Source organism: Gymnoscopelus microlampas (genome assembly GCF_963454915.1).
Source record: "Gymnoscopelus microlampas genome assembly, chromosome: 8".
NCBI lineage: Eukaryota > Metazoa > Chordata > Actinopteri > Myctophiformes > Myctophidae > Gymnoscopelus > Gymnoscopelus microlampas.
The window spans coordinates 44,913,619-44,925,677 of NC_139945.1; the positions used below are offsets into that span (position 1 = coordinate 44,913,619).

Consider the following 12,059-nt stretch of genomic DNA (forward strand, 5'->3'; position numbering starts at 1 on the left):
ATACAATCGGTGAAATCGGGGTTTTCACACCCAGCTCTTATAAGATCTGGAGATATCATATACACTACCACGTTCTTCTCCTGTGCCAACTTTTCTCTGCCACCCGCCCCCCCCCCCCCCCCTCTCCCTCCTTCTTTTAGCTTTTCTCCTATCTATTCTCTCCTCCCCTTTTCCATCTCCCCACAAGTACACATTCTCCTTGCTCTTACGCATAATCTGAATGGTTTAGTCACTGCTAGTTGAAGCCTCTAGACGTCCCTTGGGTTACTGTGGGATAGTCGTGATGACAAGATTGCTTTGCTGTGGTCTGTGGAATAGCTGATTAACATGCCTATGGGGAGATAAGTGTTGCTCTGCCAGGATCTGTCCAACCCTGTGTGTCTCTCCTACAGAAACCAACCAGTCTCCCACCCTCACTACCACTATTTTTTGCCATAATCTCAGTGACACTGTTTGGATAACACGGACTGGTTTCCACAAGGCAGGTGAGTCTTTGTTCTTTTTCTTTTTCAGTATGACTTAAGCATTCTGATAATAACTTCAGTTACATTGGCTGGTTACATGAAGCATCTTGACTTAAGAGTGAGTTAGATTTCTAACTTATATTCAATATAACCGTAAGAACACAGAGGAGCTCTTGTGCAACTGGCGACAGGTAATTAAGCTTTTTTTTTTATTTAGTTGATAGATCTATAGATATTAATGTGTTAGCATGGTATTACCCAATCAGTGTTGAGTGCGATATACTGTAGGTCATCTGCGTGTCCTTAAGATTAACACTGTAGGTCATCTGCATGTCCTTAAGATTAAAACTTAAAGGTTGATTCAACACTTGCATGGGCCTGATTTCCCCTCTGTGACTTCCTGCCTTAATTGAAATCCACTCTGCATTCATTTGAGAATAATGGAACCTTCTTTTCAAAGTGCTTTTTTATAGAGAGGTTTCTTGGAAGGCACCCTACTTTCCTGTACACTCAATTCACCTTCATCAGGGCTCTCTTGGATGGTGATGGTGTATGGGAGGCATGTATCTGATTTAGAAGGGGTGAGGGCTTAGTAGGGGGCCTATGACAGCATTTTATATACTTAAAGACGTAATGCGTAATCCTGTGTAACTGCTAATGCATATTCATGATTTTTCATCAGTGTGAAAGTTTCACATGTAGTCTTTTCAGCTTTAGATTTTGTCCCTCTCTTTGAGGTTGCTTTAACTGGTCATGTCTTAACAGCAAGAATGTGTGTGTGTGTGTGTGTCTGTCTGTCTGTCTGTCTGTCTGTCTGTCTGTCTGTCTGTCTGTCTGTCTGTCTGTCTGTCTGTCTGTGCGTGTGTGTGAATGAGGCCATAATGTTGCAAGGCTGTAGTATGGCCTGCACTAATTAACTTTCTCATTGAAGTTGCATTTTCAAAGTTCCATAAACTGATTTTACTTGTGTGGTTTTGTTCATTTCACAAGCAGCCTAATATACATACACTTTTAATTATATTCTGTGGTAATATTTTTAATAAATGATAAAGATAAATCCAATTCAGCAGGGCCCTTGGCTTGTAAGTGAGTATTGTGTGAATTGTCCCTAACCCAAAATTTAGGGCAGGTGCAGGACAGACTTTTTTTTTAATCAGAAAAAGGATAATTCTGAGCAACGGAAATACGGAATGTAATAAAGACGACTACTTTGTGAGCTCCTCTGTTGTGTGCAGAATTTATTCCCCCCTTTTTATTGAATTGGTTACTCAACTATTTAAAAATAAAATTCTTTGTAGCTGGCCAAAATGACAACCCTGTGTAGCATAGTAACAGTTCTCCTTGTTGTTCTGTGTACATCTGTCTCAGATGCCTGGGACAGTCCTAGGTGTGTTTTAAAATAAGTACTTAATTAAGGGGTGAGAGGGATGTTAACCAGTGTAGGACAGGGACATCTTCTGCTCTGATGAATGGTAGAGTGGATAGTAAATCACCCACTGGGGAAGAGCAGTCAGATTCCTCTCTGTGGTGATGTCACCACAATCGTGCGTGAAACAGATCCAGACTTGAACAGCCCAGCCTGAGCCAGATGTTTCTGTTTCACAGCAAACTCCACGCCAGATAGCACATTCTCAGATATGCTCTGCACTGGCAGAGGAGCGTAGTGGCTTAGATCAAACTGTTCTTATATTGACAGTAAGATAGTCAGATAGTCAGAAGACGGTATGTTGCCTGATTTAATAATCGCCTAAACTATATAGTATGTATAGGTCATCTGGTGTTTTTTCAATGTTTGTATTAACTGTATTTCATGTCTCTCTTTATTTCAGGTAATATACTGCTTGATTCGACCATCAGCAAACAGGGATTACAATGGCTAATCAATACATCAAGCATAAGTGCCTTTGGATCTATGTTCTGAACTATGACAAAGTGTAATACGGAAAGAAATGGAAACTGTTCCAATGGTGAATTTGGAGGAACATCAGTCGCTGACAATGTCAGGATTGTCGGCTGTGGTCTTCTCAACACCAGATTCTTCCTCAGAATGTTCTGCTCTGACAGAGGACCCCTCCGCTACCAGCTCACAAGAGCACAGAGAGAATGAAAGTCTACCTGAACCCCAAATCTCTGAGCCATTGGGATCAAATAAGGGTATTCCCAAGCAAGAGAAGCATTTTTGCGGTGTCACTGAATTTATGGCTCCCAGGTTTCCTAAGGAGCCTGGCCATGAGCCACTTATCCCTGCGCGAGCCCCTTGGGAGCCTGCCCAGAACCATAATCTGCTGGTCTCATCTCACGAGCAGTGCATCGCACCTCCATCACCAAAGCCAGTAGATGACTCTTATGGTGAAATTCCAGATCCTGTCCCTTTCATAGAAGGACACCTAGATGTAGAGTATCAGAAAGATTTTGCTGGTGGCATATCTGTTGAGGTTGTCAAGAATGTTGACTCTTTTAGCCTGGCAGAAGACTTGAACTCTGCTTATAAAGTAAAGGGCCACCTTAAGATGAATGGTCACATCATTACGCCGTTGTCTCTCAAGGAGGAAAATTGCTCTATCCTCCCTCTTACACCTACTGTGGATGATTCACATATACCGTCTCTCCCTGTGACCGCCAGTGAGACCTCTAATTCGGGCCCAAGGTCCTGGGATCTACCGCGCATTGTAAAGCACAAACCTAGCTCTATCACCTTCTCGGATTATACCTGTCCCATCAGCGCGAACCAGGGCATTGTCATCAATGAGAGCTCTGATGGTGAAGAAGAATCTTCACTAGAGGACGATGGCGATGGTGACGGTGGTGACTGCGATGACGATGATGGCGACGACGATGATGACGTGTTCCCAGAGTTGCCTCAAAGCAGGGAATTCCTTGTCAGTCGCAAACGTAGAAACAATGGCAAAGACAAAATGAGGAGAAGTGCCATGAGTTCTCAAGCAGAGTGGATGGACATCTGTCACACCGACAGTAATGGTGGTTATGAAGCAGAACGAGAGGCCAGCAGTAGAGAGGTATGCTGACTTTCATTTTAAAATGATCAACAGTTCATTTTTCTCTTTACTTATCAATGAAACATTTATCTATATATTTATGTAAAGGTATAATTTTACCTCACTTATGCTTATGGTTTGAGTACAAAAATTCAATTTTATAAACAGAATAATCATTGTTTGCCAGATCTCATGTTGATATTATAGATAATCCATAATTATAATAAGCGTTTAGGAGTAATATTGACTCCAAATAGCCTTTATTAGTAAAACAGGGCCAGAAGGAATGCAAACAACTTCTGCTTTCTCTCTCCACTCCTTCAGCTAGCAGCACTGTTTTGACAGCATACGTTTCGGGGCATGGTCGCACAGAATTTATCCCCCCATTACCTACAGTTCCCCTTTGTTTTAACATGTCAAAGTTGATCTGTGTCCTTTTCTCTCAACCTTTACCCTGGCCTTGTTAATATCCATCTCATGACCTCGTCCTCCCTTTTTTATTAGTCTTTTAAAGTTTCAACTTAACATTCATAAACAAGGTCACAAACGTCCAATATATTCTTTTGGGCATTACGGCCAGAGGGAGCATATCAAATAACACATAACTGTCATGCTTCTCTAAACTGCTGATAACGGCTTACAGTAAAATAGGGTAGTGGGCAGGTGGGGACATCCAGTGTTGTTGGCCTGACAGTTAGTATGACACAGTGTTTTAAATGGGTTGTTTGGGAAAAGCTTTGAAGAATGCAGGGAAGTCAGGAAACACATTTTAGGGAGGCATGCTGGTGTGCCGTGAGACAAGATTTTGTGACACACGCAAAATATTGTTGCAAACTATACAAAAAGTTATGAATTATTTAATTTACTATATCAGTACTTTGTGTACACTTATTTTCCAATACAGAGGCACATTCTATACCCCAATTGCATTTATTTATGTATTTATTTATTTATTTATTACCACTTTCAACCCACCGTCCCTATTTCGGGCATGTATACAGTAGGCAAAAATATATATATATATTTATTTTTTTTAAATTGCGAAAATAGCAGATCTACAATCAACGCATCACTGTGCAATGCGTTGTGACCTTGTAGATCAGCAGTTTTCACTATGAATAAAGTTGTGCCTTGAGATTTTGACTTGCCCATTGGTGTTCCTGGGGCACAAAAAGTTTGAATACCATTGGCAAGCAATTCTTAAAATGTGTGCATGGGAAATTGCTACACTCAAATGTACCTGAGCTATTTCATTAATGAGGAATGTTGAAATGTACAAAAATATTCAAATGCTGTACATAAGGATTTAGTGCAAGGTGCTGAAGAAAGGGCTGATTGTGTGCAGGCACAAGAATGCAGTTCTCCAAAATAGCCATATGAGGGCATCATCTGCACAGTGATCTGATCTGTGACTATTCATACTTGAATCATTTGTTTTAGCAATGATATATATAGCCTACTGTATATGCCTTTGCCTTTTCTAACTTCCCTGCTGTTGTGCCTGTGTTCAGCTCATGTTTTGTATCATAGGCTGTCAGCAGTGTAATTTATGCATTGTATTAGCCAGGTAGTCATTGCCCTTTCGCATGACTGACTGCTACATTCTGTTACCTCCATGGTGATCTGTGGCACTTGGTGGGTGGCGTAGCCAAGGCTCAGAGCCCAGAGCTCAGACACTTAACTCCTCATTTCCATGTCAAAGACACTGTGTTGTGGTTCACAATGTGGCCAATTTGCGCTGATAAAGTTATAGTCAGTTCACATTTTATTGTCCACGGAAGATAACATTAATGCATTTATCTAGAGGATTGACTCATACCAGCCCGGTTGCCATGGCATGGGGGGTTCACACAATTGTTGGAACTGGAACAAGGAAAGCAATGAAGAGATGAATCAAGGGTACTGTCTGGTTTTAGTTTCAAGCCTTCTCTGGAATTTGCCTCATTCTGTGCAGAAGTGCCTTCATTCCAAACCAGCACCTTGTGCGGATGGCAAGAGACGGTGTGAATGTGTTCCAGATTTTTATTGAATGTGTGCCAGAATAGGGCATCAGTTCCACGCCTCTGTGTTGGCCTGAATTTAAGGGCTTAACTAGAAAACTGCACCACTCGCCAGGCTGGGTTGCCTATCCTGGTGGGGCACTCTTACTCAGGGCACGCAAAACTTGGAAGTCAGTGATGGCAAATTGAAATGGAATAGATAATGATCTGTGTGAGTTTTGGACAAAATCTTAACCCCTAACTGCTCCCTGGGCGCTGCCCCCCACATTTCACTATATGATGCAAATATACAATGAAAAAAATACCTTACAGGAGTGCAGACCAAATTATTATAATTATAATTAAATATTATTATTAAAAAGTGTGTTTTTGAAGAAAACACAATGGTGGAAAATCTTGTCAGGTAAATCTTTCAGGTAAATCTTTTTTTTTTTTACTGTAGGAGTTATAGACCAAAACGTGGAGCGGCCTGTTATAGTGCCACCATGAGGCCGATTTGAAAAATGTGCTGCAGAGTTCTTCCTTGGCCTACTGGGAGTGTGCATGCAAGGTTTCACGTAGACTAGCTGCTGACAGCCAGACGGACGGACACACACCGGCTGGACAGGAGCGAAAACATAGGTTCTGGCATTCGGCCGTCTAGCCTGGCAGAGACTATAAGGATTGCACCATGTTAATACCTACCTATAGCATGTTAATACCTATGGCCTCCTATTACCATACGCAAGAGACAAGTTGGTTTTGTCCCCTTTCTGTGACCTCACCCTGATGTAGGCTGTACCACTCCATAGAGCGAATAAAAGAGGAACATAGAAAAGGTAATAGTGACAGCAGCATACAGGAGGATTTTCTTCAGTGTATGGGTTAAATACTAGATGATGGTAGTATTGCCATAATGTAAAGTATACTTGTATTGCAAAAGTTCAGGCAAACATATTTTACTATTAAGTGTTGACAGGGTCACTAGGCTGCATTTCAATATGAGATCATAGATTATAATCAGTAGAGAAATTATGTCTATAATACTTGAGAGTGTTGTACATGGTGGGCTAACTATACACAGTGGGTGCTGCTGGCTAGGTTAAAGAACATAGAACATAGTTTAAGGATAGAACCTGCACTATGGTTTAGACTTCTTTATTTAACAATATAAAGAAGTTTAAACCATAGCTCGGTGTGCCGGTTCTATCCTTAAACTAGAGTTGTACATGTTCTCCCTGGCCCTTCTCTTAGGAGGCCATAAGAACAGCTCATGCAAAATGTCATATTGAGTGCTTTTGGTTAAAGTGCCAACTCTCTAAACACATTGATCCTGTGTCTACCATTCTATGCACAAACTGGTCAGGCACACGCCTGGGAGGCACGGCAGCAAAAGGCAGCTCTTCTCTCTCTCTCTCTCTCTCTCTCTCTCTCTCTCTCTCTCTCTCTCTCTCTCTCTCTCTCTCTGTGACCCCAGGCTATGTGACCCCAGGCCACCTCCCAGGCCCTTAGACGCCCTGAGAGGTCAGGAGGAGGGGGTTGCTGCGATTTAAGTCATTCCTTGGAGATTGAGCAGGGAACATCACTTGTCCTCTTGTGCTGGGGTCCATCAGCTGACCCTGGGTGGTCGATGAAGTCAATGGACTGACTGGTGTCTATTCCCTTAATTCCTTGTAACTTTGAGGGGGGAAACGGATCACTTTCAGCTTTAAAATGCATGTTTTATACTGAAAGACTGATGCTTATTTCACACTCTGTCTGTTGGTGTCGCGCACCAAAAATAGCCAATCTATGTGTTCGTAGATTGGCTATTTTTGTCGGGTGACGCTATCCTACGACAAAGTATAAATCAGTCTTTAAGCCTCAGTGAACATTTACTGGCAAATACGGAGAACACATGTACACAGGGGGAGAAGACGACAGCCTCCACGCGGCCTCCCCTGCAAGTAACAAGAAATGGTGCAAGACCAACTTGTGAAACATATGTCGCCAACCAGTCATTGAGCTGGAAGACGCAGGTCCACGCCAGGACGGGCATACATCCCGACCATCTAGCGCCAAGGTCTTTCAGTGTTCTAACTCATTGTCGAGGGCCTTACCAATGCCAAATTGGAGGTCATACGCCATCTCACCGAGTCTTATACAGTAGCTGCTGTCCTTCTTCAGGAGACCCACTGTCCATCTTACTGGGTGCAGCTTCAGTAGACACTATGGTCTGTCAACCTTTTGTGAGGGCTGACCTCAGCTGGACAGACAGATGGTTCCTTGCCTGGCTCCAGTGTCGAGTGACCACGTCGGCTTTCCTGCTGGCACCCGCCATCTATGCCGGGGGATTTCAACTGGGGATCTCAACTGGGGATACAGCCACACATCTGCAGATGGAGAGTCGCTGAGTGAATGAGCCTCCAACACAGATGCTCTTCTCCTGTACGACCCCAAAGAGCACCCAAGCTTCCACTCTGCCCGATGGAACACCCACACCAAACCGGACCTGGCTTTCACCTTGTGCCGCAATGCCGACCCCACACCAGAGAGACGCATCCTTGACAGGTTCCCCGATCCCGTCACCGACCATCCATCATCCAGGTCCCTTCTCTGGTGCAGCCAGTAGCGGGCAAGCCTATCAGGAGGAGATGGGACTTTAGTTAGGCCAACTGGCAGGCATACACAGAAGAGACAGAAAGAACATCAGTCTCTCTCCTAGACCCAGATTCTCCGGATGTGGACGCTGTGTACACTGCCTACTGCGACGTCCTCTTAGGGGCAGCAAAGAAGACCATTCCACGAGGCTACAATGAGAGCTATATCCCGGGTGGGATGAAGAATTCAGCCACCTGCGTGACCACCAGCAGGCTAACGCCAGGGAAGATTTGGATGTAATGGCAACGGCACTTCTCCAAAATCTGGATGCCACCCGTAAGGCCAGATGGACTGAAGTCGTCTAGTCAGTCGACTTCACCCACTCCAGCCGCAAGGCGTAGCAGACCATCAACCGGCTGACTGGCAGAAAAACAACGCCCCCCACTTATCCAGTGACAGCCGATGCCATCGTGTCCTACAGACCCATATCTCTGCTCTGCGTCCCATTTAAGATCTTGGAGAGGATGAGCCACAGCCGCATTGAGCCAGTGGTGGACCCACAATTTCCAAGGGAACAGGCTGGTTTCTGCCTGGGCAGGTCAACAGTGGACCAGGTAACGCTGATCACGCAATATCCTGGATACCGCTACATCAGTGACCCAGGAGATGGCATCATCGAAGAAGATCTACCACACCGGCTATGGACTCTGCTGAACCGCCTGCCTTGCTTCAAGTCAACTATCAAGAAGTGGGGCTTGGCAGACAGCGCATGCGAGTGTGGCGAGTCTGAGCAGACTGCAGAACACATCATCACCATCTGTCCCCTGTACAGACCACATTCAGAGGCCGGCCTCTTCCAAGTGGGACCAGATGATACACGAAAGAAAGAAGAATGAAATGTACACAGCAAATTCCTGAGTGTTATAACACGCTGAAGTTTGCTGTCAATTGTACACCGTACCTTTGTATATTGCTATTATAATTCGAACCAAACTAAGTCAACCATCGCTTAAGAAATCTAAAACAGTCTCCATTATTCAACTTGGTATATCCTTCACATGCAGACGGTGTATTTGATTGTCATCAATCGATTTACAGATTTACACTTTTCTAGAAGCTTACTGGAGCCCTCCAGACAGGAATCACATTTTGGTAACCCACACATTCCCTGCCAGAGTTTATTCATAAGGTACTCACCCACTGCCAGCGTTTTGAGTTTTATAGCCTTTTGAACCGTTCACAAAAAAATTATATCCATTAAAATCCGCGATCGGATGGTGTTTATAAACAGCAACGACGGACGTACGAGCCCTCATAATGTTTACACTTTTTTTCCTTTTTCTTCTTCTGTGTTATCAGCCGGTAAAAGAGGCTGCAAACGTCATATCCGTTTGGCTGTGACGTGGCTGTGACGTATCCCCACCGGCCATCTTAGATTAGCTTAGCCTCCGATCGGCTATCAGATCGTTTTTAAACACAAAGAGGATAACCGTTCGTCGATCAAAGAAAAGAAAATACAACCGGAGCTTACCATTCGTTTTTTAAACCGTGTGAAAACCATGATCTTTAGCCAAAACCAGGGAAAAACGTTTTTTTCAGGATAAAAAACGAACCGGAAACGGTTGTCGGAAATTTTCTCATAGGATGGGTCGGAAGCATCATGGGAAAAAAAAAATCAAGGATGGTACCAATTTTTTTTTTTTCGTTATTAAACCACATAAAAAGACGATCCCGAGATATCTCGGGATACGCAGGTAACGGGTGGATTTAATGTCCCGAGATATCTCGGGATTGGCAGTATATGTGTTAAGAACATTAAGAACATTCATTTTTTTTGCCGAAGACACCCTTCAATAGAATGATTGTGTTTGGGGAGAGTGAACTTAAATGCGAGGTTGTAGAAATGACTTGCTCCAATGGATTCACTCGGCCCCAGACAATATTTTCAGATTTAATTCCAGGAAATGAATGAATAGCTTTGTTGTGTATGTCTTTGAGTCCAGTAGCTGTGCAGCAAAGCTCTGAATGGGAGCTTCAGTATTTAATTTCTAATTGACATATGTGTGCACATAGGCGCACAACGAACGCCCATGCATACATGTATGTATTGTGTGTACACACGCACGCACGCACGCACGCGCACACACACACACACACACACACACACACACACACACACACACACACTTTCTCTGTCTCTCTCATACTCTGTCACAAACTCAATCGACCAGCAAAAACATAAACATATAAACATATATAAGTAATTTCTTTCGAATCAGCCTAATACCATGAATATGGTATTTTTGGCATCTTCAAGGAGTGGTTCCTCCATGCTTTCACACATGGCTCTCTGTAAAGACCATAGTCAAAGATGGCATTTCAGGTGACAGACCATAAGGCGTTACAGCCTTTGACCATACAGTTACATTCGTCACAGTGTGAAAATGCTCGATACAGACAAAATTAAATCTAATTTAACAAATACCTCGATATTGAAATTGTGACAGTAGCATCCCCCCCCACAAAAAAAATAGCAGGTGTACAAGCTCACAATACAATCTATTTTTGCAAATTTTTGATCATTAAAGGACGACTTCACCCATTTTCAACCTATCTTCATATAATTGGTCCTCACTAATACTCATGATAAAATGGTACCCTTTTTTTTCTACTCGGTCTGTGTCTCATAGGAGGGTTGTGGACAGTCCAGAAACCTGTCTACCAGTGACATCATCGTACATTTTTCCAAGAAGATTTCACTTTTTTTATTTGGATTTTTATTAACGCGAGAACGATGGCTTCTATTATTGCATTGCAACTTTCCAGAAATAGAAAGCCAGCAGTTGCTATTAGCTTGGATTACCCATCAATGATGTCACTGGTAGACAGGATTCTGAACTGTCCACAGCCCTCCTCTGAGACACAGACCAATTATATGAAGATAGGTTGAAAATGCATGGAGTCGTCCTTTAAGTGATAAAAAAAACAGGAAAAAACTAAACTTTCAGGGGTTGACATTAAGGTGATTTGTCACTGGCCCTACCAATGTAACCACTGGCCCTTATTAATTGAAAAATAACAGGCAAGAATTGCCCTCGTAAGGAAAATGAACTAATATGGTGCAATAGTAATGTATTCTAAAATGTCATTCTAAGTTTGAAGATATTCTGATACACAGTATTTCTAGAAGCCTGCATCTATCTCACATTGACATGTAGGACTAGGATATAAGACTGCAGTGAACATGAACACATCTCACAGCAGTGAGCAGTGAACTGCTTGCCCTGCAGGGTGCGCTGTGCTGTGGGTGCAGACCAGACAGCAGACGGCTCTGTCTGTCTGTCTGTCTGTCTGTGCTGTGGTGCAGACCGATGAGACGGCTCTGTCTGTCTGTGCTGCAGGTGTAGACAGCAGACAGCTCTGTCTGTGCTGCAGGTGTAGACAGCAGACAGCTCTGTCTGTGCTGCGGGTGTAGACAGCAGACGGCTCTGTCTTTCAACCACGGGTTCACTAAACAGAAAACACCATGTTGTAGTGGTAATTACCCAGATGATTTAATATAAATCACAATACATCTGTTACCACAGACAATAATTATGTGAAATTATTTATTTATTTATTTTGAAGGCATTCGTTTACTGGCGCAAGTGGGCAAGTGGAAGGTTTGTTCTGCTGGTCCGGAGGGTTTAAATATTATTCATATTATATTTATAATGTCAATCCCTGTATGTCATATATAATGATATTGCGATATCCAAAACACCACACAATATGATATGATCACAATATCGGTATAATATCAATATATTGCTCAGCCCTAAGACACAGTGTCACAGCTTGATTTTTACATGAACCATTTTCTGACTCTGGAGTTGGACAGTGAATCCATAGTGGAATTTAGATTCTTGTTCCTTAGTGCTGCAGTGAAATGAAAGTAGATTGTAATTAAATACTTAATGCCCTACCCCCCAACATTAAACACACACACACACACACACACACACACACACACACACACACACACACACACACACACACAC

At 43.0% G+C, this 12,059-nt stretch overlaps 1 protein-coding gene across 2 annotated transcripts in view; it reads left to right on the forward strand.

Annotated features, from left to right (window-relative positions):
• The first annotated feature begins 253 nt into the window (after nt 1-253).
• Nucleotides 254-12,059, forward strand: part of stard13b (StAR related lipid transfer domain containing 13b) — a 71,740-nt gene continuing 59,934 nt past the window's right edge. Inside the window, exons 1-2 of one of the 2 annotated variants that reach the window (XM_084064871.1) lie at nt 254-485; nt 2,294-3,481. In XM_084064871.1, the coding sequence (XP_083920997.1) occupies nt 2,414-3,481 (1,068 nt within the window). In that variant the 5' untranslated portion in view covers nt 254-485; nt 2,294-2,413. Of the gene's footprint in view, nt 486-2,124; nt 2,187-2,293; nt 3,482-12,059 lie in introns of those variants that run through there. The other variant, XM_084064872.1, reaches the window with a different exon arrangement.